The sequence below is a fragment of the Danio rerio genome, chromosome 14, assembly GCF_049306965.1.
Source record: "Danio rerio strain Tuebingen ecotype United States chromosome 14, GRCz12tu, whole genome shotgun sequence".
NCBI classification, from domain to species: Eukaryota; Metazoa; Chordata; class Actinopteri; order Cypriniformes; family Danionidae; genus Danio; species Danio rerio.
In genome coordinates, this window is record NC_133189.1 from 18,123,102 (window position 1) to 18,140,922 (window position 17,821).

Below are 17,821 nucleotides of genomic sequence, written 5' to 3' on the forward strand. Positions count from 1 at the left end.
TTGTCTGTTATTGAATTAGAATAGAATAAAAAAAAAAACTGAGATGAAACCAAACTGGTTGAGAGAGAGGGAAAAAGATGGAGAAATTCTCATGTCGCCTGAAGCACCACCACGCAACATGATGAAGTGCTGCCCACTTGGCTATCAATAACAACACACACTTCTTCTGTTTCTCACATTCAAACCCTCTAGGTTTAAACTGATGTTGCTGAAATGTTCTAAACATCTGTCTACAAAAATGTTGAAAAAGATAAAAATGATGTGAACTAAGCACTTGTTTTTCCTAAAGGCATATTCTTTTGTGGATGCTTGCAAAAATGGACTTCATGATGGGTTTTTTAAAAAAAAAAATTACTACTGTTTTTTACTAATCAACTGTAGGCATAAAAGTGCTTATTTCCACTTTGAACAGCACACAAAGCCCAACAAACTGCACTAAATGCTTTACAAGTTAAATTAATAATCATTAAATTCTTATTTATATCATTTTTCTAAATTAATTTAGATTCATTTCTTTATACTAGAACTACAGAAGCAATAATTTTGTCTTTTGCAATTTAATAACTTTGTTCAAATAACTGTAACCCAGATCTTTCCTAAATTTGTGTATATTTCTTTCTAACATTGTAATTTCATTAAAAATACAAAATCAAAAAATAGTTCTGGTATTTCTACTTTGAACTGATAACAGTCAAATTGACGCATCTAAGCATCATCAGCTAATTTTCCCTGTGCCTTTAAATATGCATGACTCTGTTGCCTGGAATCTTTCAACATTTTCATTATGATGAAAAAACAGAGAGTGAAGAGTGAAGTGAGGTATACACCTTTGTTTTGTGGGTTTCAAAAGAAAGTTTCAATAATTTAGACACTTCTGTAGTTACAAAACAAACAGAAAAGACTTTAGTCCCGGCAGCATTCTATCTAGTGTATATATCTATGGTAGTTAAGCTCATTTTACAAATCCCCTATAGTTAAGCAGTTGAGTTTTAACATTTTTGATTCCATTCAGCCGAACAGAAAATGAAAAGTTGCTATTATGTAGGCTAAGATGGCTAGGAAATCTATTCTCATTCTGGCATAACAATCAAAAAACTTTGCTCCTATACCACGGCTGCAGAAGGTGCAATGATATTACTCAGCAACTGAAAATCCTATTGTATAAAACATATGTCAAGGCTAATACTAAATTAACCCCCCTGAAAATGTCTATACCATAAATATGCTTTACTTCTGGGATACAAGCCATGAATGTTAAATCTTCTATCAAGCTGTTAAACTAAAGCATCTGTTACAGTACCGAGGCGCAGTCTGTCTCTGGAAATCTCCCACTGGCTGGAGTCGTACGGCAGGTATTCACACTGCTCCTCCAGCGGCACTTCCCCCGGGTCCATGATGATGGACAGATAGCCTGTCTTGATATCAGCTGGGTTCACCTGCAGGACAACATCATAACAATCAGTGCTGATGATCCTGCCATCTATAAGATAGCAGAAACAGCGAGCAAATCGTCTTGTAGAATTGCTGACTCTGCTGCTCAGCATTAATGTACTGATTTATTCAAATGTGGTGCTAAAAGCAAGGCATTGTTGATGTGACTGCATATTGTTAGCCTTGCAGATATCATCGTTGTGTTATTGCATTTATGAACGTTCCTTGAATCATTGTATTCTTTATTAGAGAAGTGTGTTGTACTGACTCGCTTGACATTGCAGAAGATGACAAGAAGAAGGACCCAGAAAAAGATGGCGATGACTCCTGTGCCGATGAGGATCACTATTTCTACATTGGTTTTGTCATCAGAGCCTGAAAGACAAAAAGTTAACACAGCTGGTTATGTTTTCTGTTAGAATTGAACATGAAATCTATGATCATCTTGTCATGTTGTAGAGCCGATCACAATTCAGATGTCATTCTTATGATATAGCCTAGTGCTATACAATTGATGGTTTCCTGCCAATTTGTAGCTTGTTTTTCTCAAGAAAATTCTAGTAATTATTTTTAAATTTAATCACATTTAATACACATTCAATTCACTTTCAATCATTTAGCAGATGCTTTTATCCATTTAGCAACACCAGAAAAGAAACAAAAGTTTTAAAAAATGTGAAATATTTGGACAAATTCCTGTGTGTGTGTGTGTGTGTGTGTGTGTGTGTGTGTGTGTGTGTGTGTGTGTGGCTACAGAACTAACCACTGCTGCCCAATGACCTGCCTAATTAACAGGGCTTGGCAATTAGGCCTAAAAAAAATCTCGATTGATTGAACATTTTAAGTCCATTATGATTAATAAACAATTATTTTATTTATTTATTTATTTTACTTTTTGGCCTAGAAACTACTACTTTGGCATAGTTCACTGACAAGTTTTGTATTGTAAATATGCTCACATATTACAAGTGAGAGATTTTGGAGTGAAGGGTGTATTACTCGATTTTAAAATAATTCAGGGAAACACACACTATCTACTATATGATTATTTTATTGAACATCAACGTTGAACAACTGAAATGAACACACACATTGCTTAAAACCAACAGTCACTTTTATTCTTATAAAAAAGTGAAAATAAATTACTTGCACTTTTGGAAACAAAATGTACTATTTTTAGTGGTGGGCCGTTATTGGCGTTAACGTGCTGCGTCAATGCGAGACTCTTATCGGGCGATAACAAAATTTCGCTGTTAATCTATTCTCAAAGTTGGGTTGGGAGCTTGGTCTATTCTATGTAAGCTATGATGACCTTCACCTTGATATTTTAGCGCGGATTTATACCTGGCCGAATTGCAGTGTAGGTGGCGAGAATGAGTCTTTTGACCTGTGTGTATTCCTACTGTGACATTACCCCATCAAACGTGACGTGCTAACATGGGTGCAGTTCACAAGAGGGAATGTGATTAATGTTAGCTTCACATGTAACTATCAGGCACCTGTAGAATTTATGGGTTCTGGTAAAACATACAAATAAAATGGCCCGGGTGCTTTGAAAGTAATAGGATGAGCTGTCTGACAAAAAAGTGCCCTTATGAATTAAATTAGCAGAATGCCCTTCTGGATCTTTCATTTACTTCGAAGACATACTGACTACGCTTACAGGGACATCTATGATCTAGTTATTTGCCTTAATAGACAATAATATAATTAAGGTGTTTACGTGAAATGCATTCATGACAGAGTTGCCTGTAATTTTGGGTGACTAACTGCAGTTCGGCAGGTCCACATTCAATCATGAACATTTCAGACATGCCCCTGTGACAAACTGGGGTATAGACACAAATAAGGAGTAAGGACTGGTGAGAGTGCTATGGAATTTAATAACGCATGCCAAATGGAAAGAAAAAAACTTCCGGATTTCATGATGTGTGCGGTCCTTTACTGACAGCCACATGTGTTGATTTGTCGGAAAATATGGCCAAAATACCTGCATGATGGTAATAGTTTGATTGCGGTGATTACTTCAGTAACGCCACTAACATATGCATACTCCACATCTTAATTCCATTTCTGTTTAGTTCATTTATGACTTTGATAGATTAAGGTAATCAAAAGTCGCTGGTTGGAGCTTATGTAGGCCTTCAGTTCAAAATTTATGTTTAACTGAATAAACAGTTAGTAAACACAAGTACATCTTATTGAACATCATTTATTTTCATCACCAATTATCATAGTGGAAGAGTTTCTCAAGCAGTTTGTGATGCATATTGGAAACAGGAGATGATCCACTTGTCTAATTTGCCACCTGGCTTGAGAAACCCGTAGCACACATATTTTGAAAGCCTTTTGCAGAATTCAAATGAGCCATTTTATTAATTCCAAGATTACAGTGAGGTTAATCTAGATTTATAAAAAAAATCTCTGTTCACCTATAATTATTTTCAAAGTTTTTTTTAAATTAAAATTAGAAAATAAGCAGCATCTCTTCTAAATAAAATAACTCTTGTTTATCCTGTGAATAATACTTTTAAACAGTGCTTTTCTTGAATTTTCTGTTAACAAATATTTTAATGTAAATAAAGTTTTATTATAATAGAAAATACTTAGTCTCAAGGCATCTTTGGCACGGCTTTCAATCATCGTAAATGTAGTAATAACGTGTCACGTGAAGTTATTTTTTGTGAAAGGAGACTGGGTTTGTCCATACCCGTGCGTTTGACGCAGAAGAATAATTCAGACCTAACAGAGCGGGGTCACGTGACGTGACTCTACACGTGATAGGGGAAGTAACTGAAAACATTGACCAGGAAAAAATTGTTCGATTATAGATTATGAATGTCGATTACGATTAATCATCTAGCCCTTAGTTAACCTAATTAACCTAACTGTAACTAAATTTAAATTGGACTATAAGCCAAATACTTTTATGAAGTATAAAACATTTAATAAAACTATTAAAAATAGAGTTGAAACAAATCCCACCCATAAATAGCAATTCGGAAATATTTGAATTTAATTTAAAAATATATAGAAATTCCAGCGGAGGGTAAATAGTTTTGTCATATAAACTTGTATAAGATGCATATACAGGTAAAGTCAGAATTATTAGCCCCCTTATGATTTTTTTTTTTCAAATATTTCACTAATGATGTTTAACAGAGCAAAAACATTTTCACAGTATGTCTGATAATATTTTTTTTTCTTCTGGAAAAATTCTTAATTGTATAATTTCAGCTATAATAAAAGCAGTTTTTAACTATTAGCCCATTTAAACTTTATTTTTTACCAATTGTCTACAGAACAAACCATAACTTGCCTAATTACCCTAACCTGCCTACTTAACCTAATTAACCTAGTTAAGCCTTTAAATGTCACTTTAAGCTGTATAGATGTGTCTTGAAAAATGTCTGATCAAATATTTTTTACTGTCTTCATGGCAAAGATAAAAAAAAATCAGTTATTAGAGATGAGCTATTGAAACTATTATGTTTAGAAATATGATCAGTTTATCATTCGGAGCCTGTCATGCATTCACTGATTCAGAGATTGTGTTGGAAAGGCGACAATTAGCTTTGATGAATAGAAAGTGAATGCAGACGTTTTTATTTTAATTTCAACTTGTTTACAGATTAAAAATATGGGAGAAATATGGGAAAATACTTAATGATAGGATGATATCAGGATAGAACGGTAAAATATGGGAGAATCAAGAGAAAAATGGGAAGATTGACATGTATGAGGTGAACAGTAAGTGTTTGTGGAACCACAGTTTTGCGAGATAATGCAAAACATCTTTGTGAGGGAACGCAAAAACGTAAAAGCATGTATTTTGCTATAACTCAGTTTTTTTTCTCCCACCTATTTTTTGTCTTCCACCCATTTTTTCCCCACCATCACGTCCCTTCCTGGTCTCAATATAATCACAACAAACACATGCTTATTTGAAGATTTATAACTTGTAGTTTTAGTTAGGGTAGTGTTAGGTTTCAAAATTAGTTAAAGACTATATGTTAAGTCAGCGTGTATATCCCCCACTATAAAAACAAATGAGCATTAACCTACTTCTTGTGTTTAGCTGGATAAATTAAAAGTCAAAAGAAAATTGTGAAGTAAGGACAGTGAACTGTGTTCTACAGCGCCACCTAACGCAGAGGAGAGGTTCTCACCAATCACTGACACCGTGGCGGAGGACTGAACGCAGCCCTTCTGGTTGCAGGCAGAGCAGGTGTACAGACCGGCGTCTTCCTCTCGCACTCGCTGAATGCTGAGAGTCCGATTGGAGTCCTGAAGGAGGATCCCTGTACACATCCACAAAACGGTCAAACACACAATCAGCTGTGGCTTTCACAGCTTTCTCTTTGTTATGTCTTTTTGTTATCTGAACCGCATTACAAAAAATAAAAAATCCATCGCGATAGACAGTGCAGCCTGTAATTTTCTTCAATGTACCTATACTTTCAGAAAATAATGAAAAAATAGGTTGATTCCCAGCCCTCTTGGCTTATGATACCAAATTGTTCTTTAATATTTTGCTGGTCAGGTCACTTTGTTGTATTATATACTGTACCTACAGTAGATATCACTTTTAAAAAATCACTTTTCACTATGTATGCTTGACCAATATACTGTCCACCATCTACTCAACACCTCTTTCTGATCTTGACTGTAACTTAAAAGTGTGTGCATTTTGTAAAGCTGCTTTGGGATGATAGTTAGATAGAAAAGCTCTAGACAAATAAACTAGATTAGAGGTGCCCAAACTCGGTCCTGGAGGGCTAGGGTCCTGCATATTTTAATTCCAATCCCAATTAAACACAACCAAACCAGTTAATCAAGCTCTTTCTAGGTATACTAAAATATCCAGGCAAGTGTGTTGAAGATGCAAAACTATGCAGGACACCAGCCCCCCAGGACCGAGTTTGGCCACCCCCAAACTAGATAAATTTAATTGATTTGCTTTGATGAAAAAAATTAATCAAATCATGCAAGAAAAAGAGAACAAGAAATCTCTGTGCTTGTACAGGGGGGTGGGGGGGGTTACTAGTTGTTTTCCTTCTGAAGAACAGTTTAAAGGGATAGATCACTCAAAAATCATTACTCACACTTCACTTCACTCACAGTTTCTTTTTTCTGTTCAACAGAAAAATAAGATATTTTGAAGATGATGGGAAGTAAATAGTAATTACATTTCTATTTTTGCCTGAACTATAGGATACTTGTTTGATCAATGGAATGGGTTGTGGCTGGAAGGGCATCTGCTGTGCAAAACATATGCCAGTTTAATTGGTGGTTCATTCCACTGTGGTGACCCTTGATAAATCAGGGACTAAACCAAAGGAAAACGATTGAATGAATGGTTTAGAGTCAAATGCTATTTTTTGAGACTTCTAAACAGTTTAAAGTCAGCTTCTGCCAAATCACTTTAATTGTGTTGGTGGTGGATCTTTATTTTTTACCTTACTGACAAAGAAACGCATTTAAACATAACATCAGTTTTTTTTTATATCATTTATATCACAGAATATTTGACCACACTTATTAAGTTACAGGTATCAGCTATTATTCCACTTTATTTTGCACTCTGAACAATATATATTTTAACTCAATGTGTGAGACTTCAGATTGCACAGCACTTTAGTACAGACCTGTCAAGCTTTTATCATATATTTATTTAGATAGATCATCTCTCAAAAGAAGAAAAAACTATGTGAACGAATCAAATACTGCAAAATAATAATAAAAAAAGAGAAAGAAACAGCAGAATATTCTAAAATGCTTAATGCAAACATGGTTTAGTCTATTAGTGGAATTTTAAAATTATTAATGATGCATTCAAACAGATCCCAAGCTAACAACAAACATGCAACAAGCAAACATATGCAAGCAAACAGATCCCAAACCCAAAACATGAACGGAAAATTAATTTTATGTATAATGTTGTTGTTTTTATAGTAACGCTCTTAACGAGAAAATTGGTTAACGTTCTTTTGAGTTAAAAAGATGACATCATCAGTGAGGTATATATTAGTGATCAGTCAGGACTACACGATAGAGACCTATTTGACTTTTAAAATCACAACATAAATAGCACAAAGTTGGCAAATAATAAATGCCAGTCAATAGCCCCTTTAATATATACAGAATAAATGTGTATCAATTGCATAGAAGAGATTTAAGAGAGTGTGAAAGCTGCTTAAGGCATGAGGGAGAGTTAAACCAATGTGCTGAACACTCGTAGACAGTGGCGTATATTTTTGGACATTTTTCCAAAAAGAAAAGAATGCCATTTTGAGCTGATTATTTTTGGAGGCAGAAAATTTGGTGCATCCCTAACTTTAGCAGTAAATTCCAGAAGTTTGCCTGAAGATTTTCTTTTTACTTTATGTATGGGACGAAACAGTAGCTGTGCATATACCCTATTCTGTGAAAAAATAAAGTAAATACAACAGAATTTCGACACTAAATTATTTTAGGCAAGTTCAAGCATGTTAAAGTTAATGGTATATTTTACTTGAAATTGTTTACGTCTACAGTTTCTCTATGAGTAAAAATCATAGTTATGAAATTAAGTAAAATCCACTGTACAAGCAAAGAATTCAAAATTAATTTTAAAAGCATTTCACTAAAATCTAATCTAAAGTTGAAAATGAAATGGTGACCTTAAATGGTGGACCTAAAATTTGCTAGTACTATGTTGAATTGACTGAGTTGTGGCAGATTTCTTGTTCTCAGCTTGGCCTCAGACTATAAAATGAAAATAAATGTTGAAGTCATCTTATTTTGTTTTGCTCCGGAATATAATTGTGATTATCTCCTAAATATGGGCAGGTTCATGTTATTGTAAAACTGTGTGGTAGTCTGTGGTTACTCTGAAGATAAGTTATAAAAAAGTAAGATTGCTTTTAAATATGTAATGAAATTAGCACAAACTAGTTTGCTAAGAAATTCGATGAATGTTTTTTTTTTTGTGCAAGCAGTTTGTATGACTTCATTTATTTGCGTAGTTCAACTAACTTAATCCAAAAAAAGTGTCATTTATTTAAAAAATTGGTTCACCCAAAAACTTAATTCTGTCATGATTTACTCACTGTTGACTTATTTAAAACTTGCATGAGTTTGCACTGTGAATTTAAATGTTTTATTGAAAATTTGCTAGTATTAAAAGGAAAATTTTTAGTTTTGGGTGAATCTTTTAATAATGTGGGATATGTTTGCTTCAGCTCAATGTCATAATCGAGACTGGATGTTTAAATAACTCTGAAAGCACATGCAACCTCCCAAGGAAAATGGTTTTGCTGTAAATAAAAAGCTAGTAAGATTGTAAAAAGTTGCAATACTTTCCTATTTATTATTATCATTTAATGATTACACATAGTGACTAATATATAGCACCATCTCAGATGTACACACTGGCAACTATAAATAGATGAAGTGGTGAAGGTCCAAACTGCAGTTTCAATGTATTCAAATGGTCCTACATGATCTGAGCTGAGAAACAAGGGTCTTATCTAGTGAAAGAATCTGCCTTTTTCTAAAAATGTATTTACTTATTTATTGAACTGGCAGTGCATAGCACAACTTATTCTTTAATGACGTCCATGTTTAATCGCAATCGATAAGACTTATTGATTAAAATTATAATCAGCAATTTATCAATCATATCGTTTGCGCATATATATATATATATATATATATATATATATATATATATATATATATATATATATATATATATATATATACAGTGCTCAGCATAATTGAGTACACCCCCTTTTGAAAATGGATATTTCTCACTGAATTTAGAATTTAGGCAATGTATTTTGGTGCATTCAAACAAAACTGATTTATTAAACAGATATATTTATTAAAATCATATTTTAGTCACCAAACATATTTAGAAATTGAAAGGTAGTACAATGAAATTCAAGCAAAATATTGCAAAAAAAAATAAAAAAATTACAACCTACTGAATTTACGTTAAACTACATTTTTCAATTTTTTTGCTTCTCTTGATTCTTCCCCTTTAAAATTTGTATTTAATATTTTTCTATAACATGTAAATTGGGGTGTATTAGTTTTTAGACCGTTATCATAAGTTGTCATTAAGGTTCTATCTGACATTTTTGTCAAAATTGAGTTATTGACATTCTTATTAAATGACAACTTGTTTACATTATGGGATGCTTTTTTATAAGTCATTAAGATTTTTAAACCTTTTATTTTAAAAACAAATGTTACACACATACTGTTTGCTATGGAATGCAAAAACTTTGAACCTTATAATTCCAAGGTGATGATATATATATATATATATATATATATATATATATATATATATATATATATATATATATATATATATATATATATATATATATATATCAGAGGTGTGGACTCGAGTCATGTGACTTGGACTCGAGTCAGACTCGAGTCATGAATTTGATGACTTTAGACTCGACTTGACAAAATATAAAAAGACTTGCAACTCGACTTGGACTTGAACATAAATGACTCGGACTTTGACTAGGACTTGCCCCTATTGACTTGTAAAGACTTGCTGCTTCCCATGAAAAGCCCAACGATAAAAAAGTATGTTGACATAGACCTCTCTCTCCGTTTATGTGTGCGTGTGTGTGACAGCATGCGCGCGCGCGCGTGTGTGTGAGCATGCGCGCTTTCGGCATGACGTCCAATCGAAGCACGGTAGATTGTTTTGATTCGACAGTATCCAACGTGACTACTATGAGGCGCGGGAGTGGACAAAAGTCAAGCGAACGCAGAGAGAATTTGAATTTGAACTTGAGATCGAGCCAATACTCGCGTGCCAATACTCGCTCTCTCTCTCTCTCTCTCTCTCTCTCTCTCACATACAACATACACCTCTCTCTCTCTCTCTCTCTCTCTCACATACAACATACACCTCTCTCTCTCTCTCTCTCTCTCTCTCTCTCTCTCTCTCTCTCTCTCTCTCTCGTGCATTCAGTCTCTTTGCGTTCGCTTGACTTTTGTTTACGATGGCGTCTCATACCTTTAGTGCTTTTGCTCTCACGGGATCCTGTTAAACTGACCCTTCGCTAAGCCACGCCCAAAAACCGCCACCCACCAATCGCGGCTTACCAATCGTAGCTACGGGCAGAGGCTCTGTCAAGCTTTCGAGCGAGGGAAACAAGCCAAATCGTTGCGCAATTGGATTGTGAAAATCTGACACCCGCTATCCTAAAAGTTTGGACTGGGTGGTGGGATTTTTTCCCTTTTCAAAACCAAAGCCCAAGAGGAGAAATGCCAGCGTGGATCAAGCTGTGTGAGGGGCGGTAAAGGAGTTAACAGCTAAGTTGGTTTTGTTTTCGATATTCACATTCAGTGATAGGTGGCAATAACTCACACTCCTCTTATCCTAAACAGATCTAAACTGTGTTTCTTATAATAAAAAAAAACAAAAAAAAAAAACAAAGCAGGTTATGCTTCCCAGCGGTCTTTTTCTTTTTTTCCCACTCGATATTATGAGCCAGGGCTCGACAATAAGGACTGCCCGATGGCCCGGGGCCAGCGTGCGAGACAGTCGGGCCAGTGTACAAAATGTTACTGGCTCGATCGGGCCAGCTGCTGCCTTTTTGCCTGCCAGATCGAGCCAGAGCTGCGTGCTGCGACTGTCTGTCAATTGTGTGCAAATACAATCTTACGGTGCTCTCACACATAGACGTTTGTTTCGGAATCTGTCTCGTTTCACCCGTTAGCGCGTTTTTTAGTATTATATCCAGCAGTTGCGCTCGCTTCCGCGCCAAATCAATCAGTCCAAGATCGCCTGAATGAGACGCGGTCTCTGTCCTATTGAGCGTATCGATTGTAGCGAGAAAACAAAACAATGCAACGAACTAACGACCCAGGCTATATCACAGTGTATCATGATCGTGTAATAGCCATATATACGGCTATATAAAGAGGGAATGATGAGCAGGGCGAGATGTCATTCTTACCGGTAAATGCGAAAGTGAAAGCATGCTGAAATATTACCGAGAGCTGTTTATCCAGCCTGATCTCGGTTTATCCGTCAGGAAAATTGACCGAAATTACTATCTGTTAATTTTTCCATATTTTAATCGTATAAAATGTTGTATTAGGCCTGTTGTTTTGTTCATTTCCGCACTGACAGCTCGAAAGAAAGATTTACATTGATCTGATGCAGTATCGGTTCATCTGCTATGTCTCTCTATAATTTAAGCCTAAAATACAGAATTATAGTCAACGTTTCTTTAATAGATTGGTTAATTCAATTGATCGATTTCTACAAAACCTGACAATTGAAATGAGGCTCTGTATATATGAGAAAGTCTGACCTCGATTTGTATTCGGTGACGATGTCTGTGGGTTGTTAAATTAAAGTGCACATTTTCACTTATAAAATATTCTATACACAATACACAAACGTTTGGGGTCAGTGTGATTAAATATGTTAAAATAAGCTTCTTCTGCTCACCAAGGCTGCAATTATTTCATCATAAATACAAATTGTGAAATGTTGCACTATAAAATAACTGTTCAAAAGTAGTTTATCATGTAATTTATTCATTTATTCCAGTGATTTTAAAGATGAGATTTCAGCTTCATTACTCCAGTCACATGATCCTTCAGAAATCACTAATATTAATTATTATTATATTTATTAATGGTAATAGTTATAAAATCAATAATGTCTGGAGTAACTATTTTATTTGAAACTAAATACAATAACAAAGCAGTTATTTAAAATTTTAATAAATATTTAACAATTACACCTTTTTTACATTTATAAATATAGCCTTGATGAACTGAATAGTTTTCCTTAAACATTTTAAAAATTACCGTAAATATATATACAGATTTATTAGCCCCCTTTTGTTTTTTGTTTTTTGTTTTTAAAATATTTCCTAAATGATGTTTAACAAAGCAAAGAAATGTTGATATTTTGTCTGATAATATTTTTTCCTCTGAACAAAATCTTATTTGTTTTATTTTGGCTAGAATAAAAACATTTTTAAAACCATTTTAAGGTAAAATTTATTAGCCTCTTAAGCTAATTGTTTTTCAGACTGTCTACAGAACAAACCATCATTATACAATAACTTGCCTAATTACCCTAACCTGCCTAGTTAACCTAATTACCCTAGTTAAGCCTTTAAATGTCACTTTAAGCTGTATAGAAGTGTCTTGAAGAATATCTAGTAAAATATTATTTACAGTCATCATGACAAAGATAAAATAAATCAGTTATTAGAGATGAGTTATTAAAACTATTATGTTTAGAAATGTGCTGAAAAAATCTGTTCTCTGTTAAATAGAAATTGGGGAAAAAAATAAACAGGGGTGCTAATAATTTAGGGGAACTAATAATTCTGAAATCAACTGTGTGTGTGTGTGTGTGTGTATACACACACACACACGCACATTCAAATAGCGATTAACTTCTTTTTTTTTTTTTTGGTGGGGCCAGTGAAAATTTGGGCAGGGCAAGTAAAAATCAGAACCACTGGCCCGATCGGGCCAGTAGAAAAAATCCTTAGCGTTGAACCCTGTGAGCACTGCTTAGTTTAAACCCTCGCTATTGTAACGCATATAAATACATACACTACTATTTGCTGGTAGGAAAAATCTATTTGTTCACTTCTGTTATTTATACTTTGATTTGCATTTCAATTTTTTTTCTTCCACTTAACTGCAAATTTGAATAAAAACTGGATAAAGAGCACACAAACATGCTGACAGTAATAGGTACTGTACACTGTTATGGGTCAATGATGCTAATATTCGGCACAAATCCATCAGTTTCTTAGGTTATTAGATTATTTTATAATTTCACCTCTCCTGCTGTGCATGAACTATGCTGTTGAATGTTCAGCGTATGAGGTGGCTAGGCTAACCTTGCTTCAATTTTGATAAAATTATTTTCTAATCAGTTGCTATTATGTTGTGAATATACCCCTGTAATGTATACTGCAGTCCTCTTTTGTCTGGCTTTCTCAGATATCTCACCTGTTTGCCAAAAATGACTAATTAAATCCTTGGGAATGTCTGACACCAGCGCATACACACTGTAATAGATGTGCCAGGCATGAAAGCTTGACAGGCGTAGTAGCAACAGTAACTAAGGAGGGCGAGGCTTAGCGAAGGGTTATTCCAAGAATGTTGATATGGTTTCTTTCTTGCTTTACTATTTATTAACAATACACAAAAAACTAAAAGGTTAAGGTAAATTCTTTAATAAATTCTAATGTTTTTGAGTATTATACTTGTTGTATACTTGTATTATACTTATGTTTTAGGCTAGTATTATTTACGACTTGTTAATGAATGCTTCATAATTCAGTAGTATTACCAATAGTGAACAGATAAAATAATACAAAGTGTAGTTTTACTACAGTAAAGTGTAGTGATTTGTAGTATAAAATACCCTATATTGTAAAATAATACAGCACTGGGTAATTTGTTTATATTACACTTGTGTTACCATAGCAACTATAGTATTACCACAACTGATCAATTGAAGTTCTTTACTGTAGGAGGCTACTGTTCAAAACACAGTACATGCCAATATACGTGTTCAGGGGCCCTGTGGAACAGCTTTCCTCAAAATGAAGAGGATGACATGGAAAATGTCCTCCACAATCTCATCAGCAAAGTGGAAGCCAGCAGACACTAGTTTACTTTATTTTAGCTGCCATGATAAAATGAGATTGATAGTGAGATTACAGTAGACTATAATACCTTTTCAAGTGTTTCCTTATTTTTATCACAGTTACATTTCTGCTTGCATTAGTTTTTGTTTAAATGCTTTTAAAATAAAATGTATTCTTTACATCCAACATCTATTCCAGGGGTGCCTTATAGTGGTGTAAACCCCTTTACAAGGGGTGTTACCCCTGTGTAAACTCTAGCCACCCCTGTGGCCAACCCGATATGATTTTGCTGTTGACATTATTTATTTAAATCTACTTACATAAATGCAATACAATGCAATATTTCAATAAATAAATAGCCACTAAAAAATTATTGTGGATTGATTGGTGCCACTGACGTAGCTGGCCTCTTCTGGCCCCCCTTAAGCAAATTTTCAGGGGGGCACCACTGGTCTATTCTCTGTCTTTAAGTGTTTGAAACTGAAAATATCTCATCATATAAAACAACCAAAAATGTTATGGTTTATTAGATTAAACATTTAATATGTAAGTCTATTTTAGTATTTTGGTTATTGTTATTAAACAGTGCAGCAATATGAATCATATCAAAAAGCATGAAAGGAAGAGGGAACACGACACAAATTGTGAGTTTGCATATAATCTCTGAGAGCGCTCAAGAAAATTTGTGTGTGAGCAGTGCATATTTGAGAGCGAGAGAAAATTTGAGAACTCGCAATCAGTTTTGTCCACAAACAGAGGAAATCCGTGCACGAGCATCACACAAGGTAGAGAGCAAAGCTCTTCAACGCTATGTGAAGAAAACAACATTATTGTTTGTATGAAGTAGCCTACTTCATTAACAATATGTGCTACCATTTTACATTGCTGCAAGACAGATTTGCAGCAATATCTTTTTAGCACACACGAGATTCAATTGACAAAATTCCAATTTCACTCAATTTAACTTTGCAGCATATACAGGAGTTGGTCTACTGCTACCACATTGAGGTTATGTAATTTTGGTTAATCACAAGTTGATCACCGAAGACATAACATACGGGCACAACTAAACTTAATGAATTAGACAGCAGTAGACCTGCAATTTCTGGGTGATGAGGCAAAATGGAGTCTTTTTTTGGTGGAACTCGTTCTTGTGCATTATGGTGTGGAGACGAGACGCAGCACTGTTCAGTACTTTTTCAGAAAATTGCATTTGTATTTTTATATATCTGAGCAATGTTCTTTAATAAAAAAAGGTTTGTTTAATTAATACAGATCTTACAACCATACCTAATCTGTATATATTTTATTTTTCTGTTAAAAAGACTCGAAAAGACTCGAAAATCAAACTGCAGGACTTTGGACTTGACTTGAGACTTGTTGCCTTTGACTCGGGACTTGACTCGGGACTTGCCTGTCTTGACTCGGGACTTGACTCGGGACTTGAGGGCAATGAATTGAGACTTACTTGTGACTTGCCAAACAATGACTTGGTCCCACCTCTGATATATATATATATATATGCATTCGGTGACACAACAACTACAATTTGCCCAGATCAGCCTCTCTTTTACAATATGATCCTCAGATATCTGTGTTGAAGTGTTAATCAAACCTGCTCTAATTGACTGCAGTGTATTTTGCAATCTCTAAAAAAAGTCTGTGGTTTTTGAGGTTAAAATGAGCTGAGCTAAACTTAATCACATATTCCAGTCACCCACTCCGATAGCACACATGGTGACCTTCTGGTAATAGCTCTTGAACTTTTTCAACTTTTTGTTTGCTAGTGATATAATATCTTCCCCATAATGCCAATCCACAAACAGCACAGCACATGCTCTGCATTTGAATTCACTTACATCCCACTGTCAACCCACATACATTCCCCGAGCTGTGTTGTTTTGTTCCTGCTATTTCTAATATACTATTAGATCGCAGTCCGGTGGCCGCCCAACTTCCAATCCAACCACCTCACAAATCTTCACTACATTAGCGTGAATGGATTGTGCTTATGTCAGTGCTGGAATTCAATTTTATGCGCGAGAAAGCGAGTGTTAGTATGTGCTCATGAATAAGTGTGTTCCTATTCAAATGTGCTAAGCTGGAGGGGATTGCTGCGGTGCAGATAATGTAATCTGTAATGGCATCGCTTTAGACTAGAACATTTATGTTAATTTGAAGGGGGGCTGAACAACATGCAAAGAAATTGAGAAAATCCGCTGGAAAGAAAGCAAGCTGAGAAAAATTGTGTAAATCTAAAGCGGACAATGCTATATCTCTATACTCATAGATATGTGTATTATTTCATTCTCATATCTAAACTTGTATTCTGCACAATATTGACTACAAAAAACACCTCAGACGTAGTTCACTACAAGAGTTTACGTAAAGTTGTTTTTTATTGTACAAAAAGTAAGAAACTGGGAATGCTGCAATGGTTTCCTTAATGAACAGTTGATATAGTATACATTTGAGCAGGGATGTATAGTAACGAAGTAGAACTACTTTACTACTGTACTTAAGTACTAAAAGTCAGTATTTTTACTCTACTGGAGTATTGTTTTTTTCTCCTACTACCACTTTTACTTCAGTACATATTGAACGTATGATGACATACGATGAGTTTAATACTTTTACTCCGATAGATTTTTTTATGTGCTGCATCGTTACTCGTTACAATTATAAAATGTTACGAATCATTCCAAACTCACGTTCTAACTGCCAGAGCAGCAGATGGCTCTGTCACAGGTTTGAATAAGCTGGCTTGTCATCATTCAGAAAAATAATGAATCCAAGAAGACAGCGCTGCCTGCCTGCATTGAGAGCACTTTAGTTTATTTTCGACAGGGAAAACCCAGAAATTCCACCTTCACCTCCTTCACTATCAACTGGTCGTGGCGATGAGGAAGAAGACCACCCTTTTTAGAGTCCATGTTTGCATTTGTCGGAGTAAAAGACAATTCATATAGAATGAAGTGCATACTCTGCCTCCCGTGAAATAATGGCCTTCAAAAATTTACAGTCGAATTTGAAGAAACATATGAAGGTAAGTTAAAAAATAATATAATACACAAAACACAGCGGTTTGAGCTATCTGTAAGAGCTAGATAAGTTAACCAATGTTAGCTACCCATGTTTCATAACATGCTGCAATGTTCACCTAATGTTAACGTTAACTCATAAAGGCTGTGTCACACTGAATGGTGTTTTTGACCCATCGTGGAGATTATCAATCGTTTGCGGGTATCTGGGAGTCTCTATGCATTTGCAGTAGACTTGGGATATATATATATATATATATATATATATATATATATATATATATATATATATATATATATATATATATATATAATAAATCCTGTTCCCCTTCGGGGGGAACTTCAGCACTATAAGTGGATTTGATTGTAAAATCCACGCATTGGGAGGTTCGGTTCAGAAGCTACTCGTCTGAAAGAGTATTGAACGGGCCAATTAAGAATGAATTGGCAGCGCAAGCCTGCGCAGGTGAGCGGCATAAGCAATCAACTGAGTATATAAGCTCACCTGGCGCAGCAGACGCTATCCTTTTCGCTTCAGAGACTTTCTGATCGAGTCGATGAGGGTTCCTCCTGCTGTGACCAGCGATTCTGAGCGAACGAGAGCATTCTCCCGGTCCAGAGTGTGTACACGCAGTGGCAGACGGTCGAGCTGGGTTTCTCCCTTGCCTGGCGTTCTTTGGGTCCGGTCCTCCAGAG

At 35.0% G+C, this 17,821-nt stretch overlaps 1 protein-coding gene across 8 annotated transcripts in view; it reads right to left on the reverse strand.

Annotated features, from left to right (window-relative positions):
• flt4 (fms related receptor tyrosine kinase 4) overlaps nucleotides 1-17,821 on the reverse strand; it is a 141,185-nt gene that overhangs the window by 25,705 nt on the left and 97,659 nt on the right. For 4 of the 8 annotated variants that reach the window (XM_009307792.5, NM_130945.2, XM_073921142.1 and 1 more), the window contains 3 exons: nucleotides 5,601-5,732; nucleotides 1,700-1,806; nucleotides 1,301-1,436 (listed from right to left, as the gene is read on the reverse strand). In XM_009307792.5, the coding sequence (XP_009306067.1) occupies nucleotides 1,301-1,436; nucleotides 1,700-1,806; nucleotides 5,601-5,732 (375 nt within the window). The remainder of the gene's footprint in view (nucleotides 1-1,300; nucleotides 1,437-1,699; nucleotides 1,807-5,600; nucleotides 5,733-17,821) is intronic. The other 4 variants (XM_073921140.1, XM_017358976.4, XM_073921143.1 and 1 more) reach the window with 1 other exon arrangement.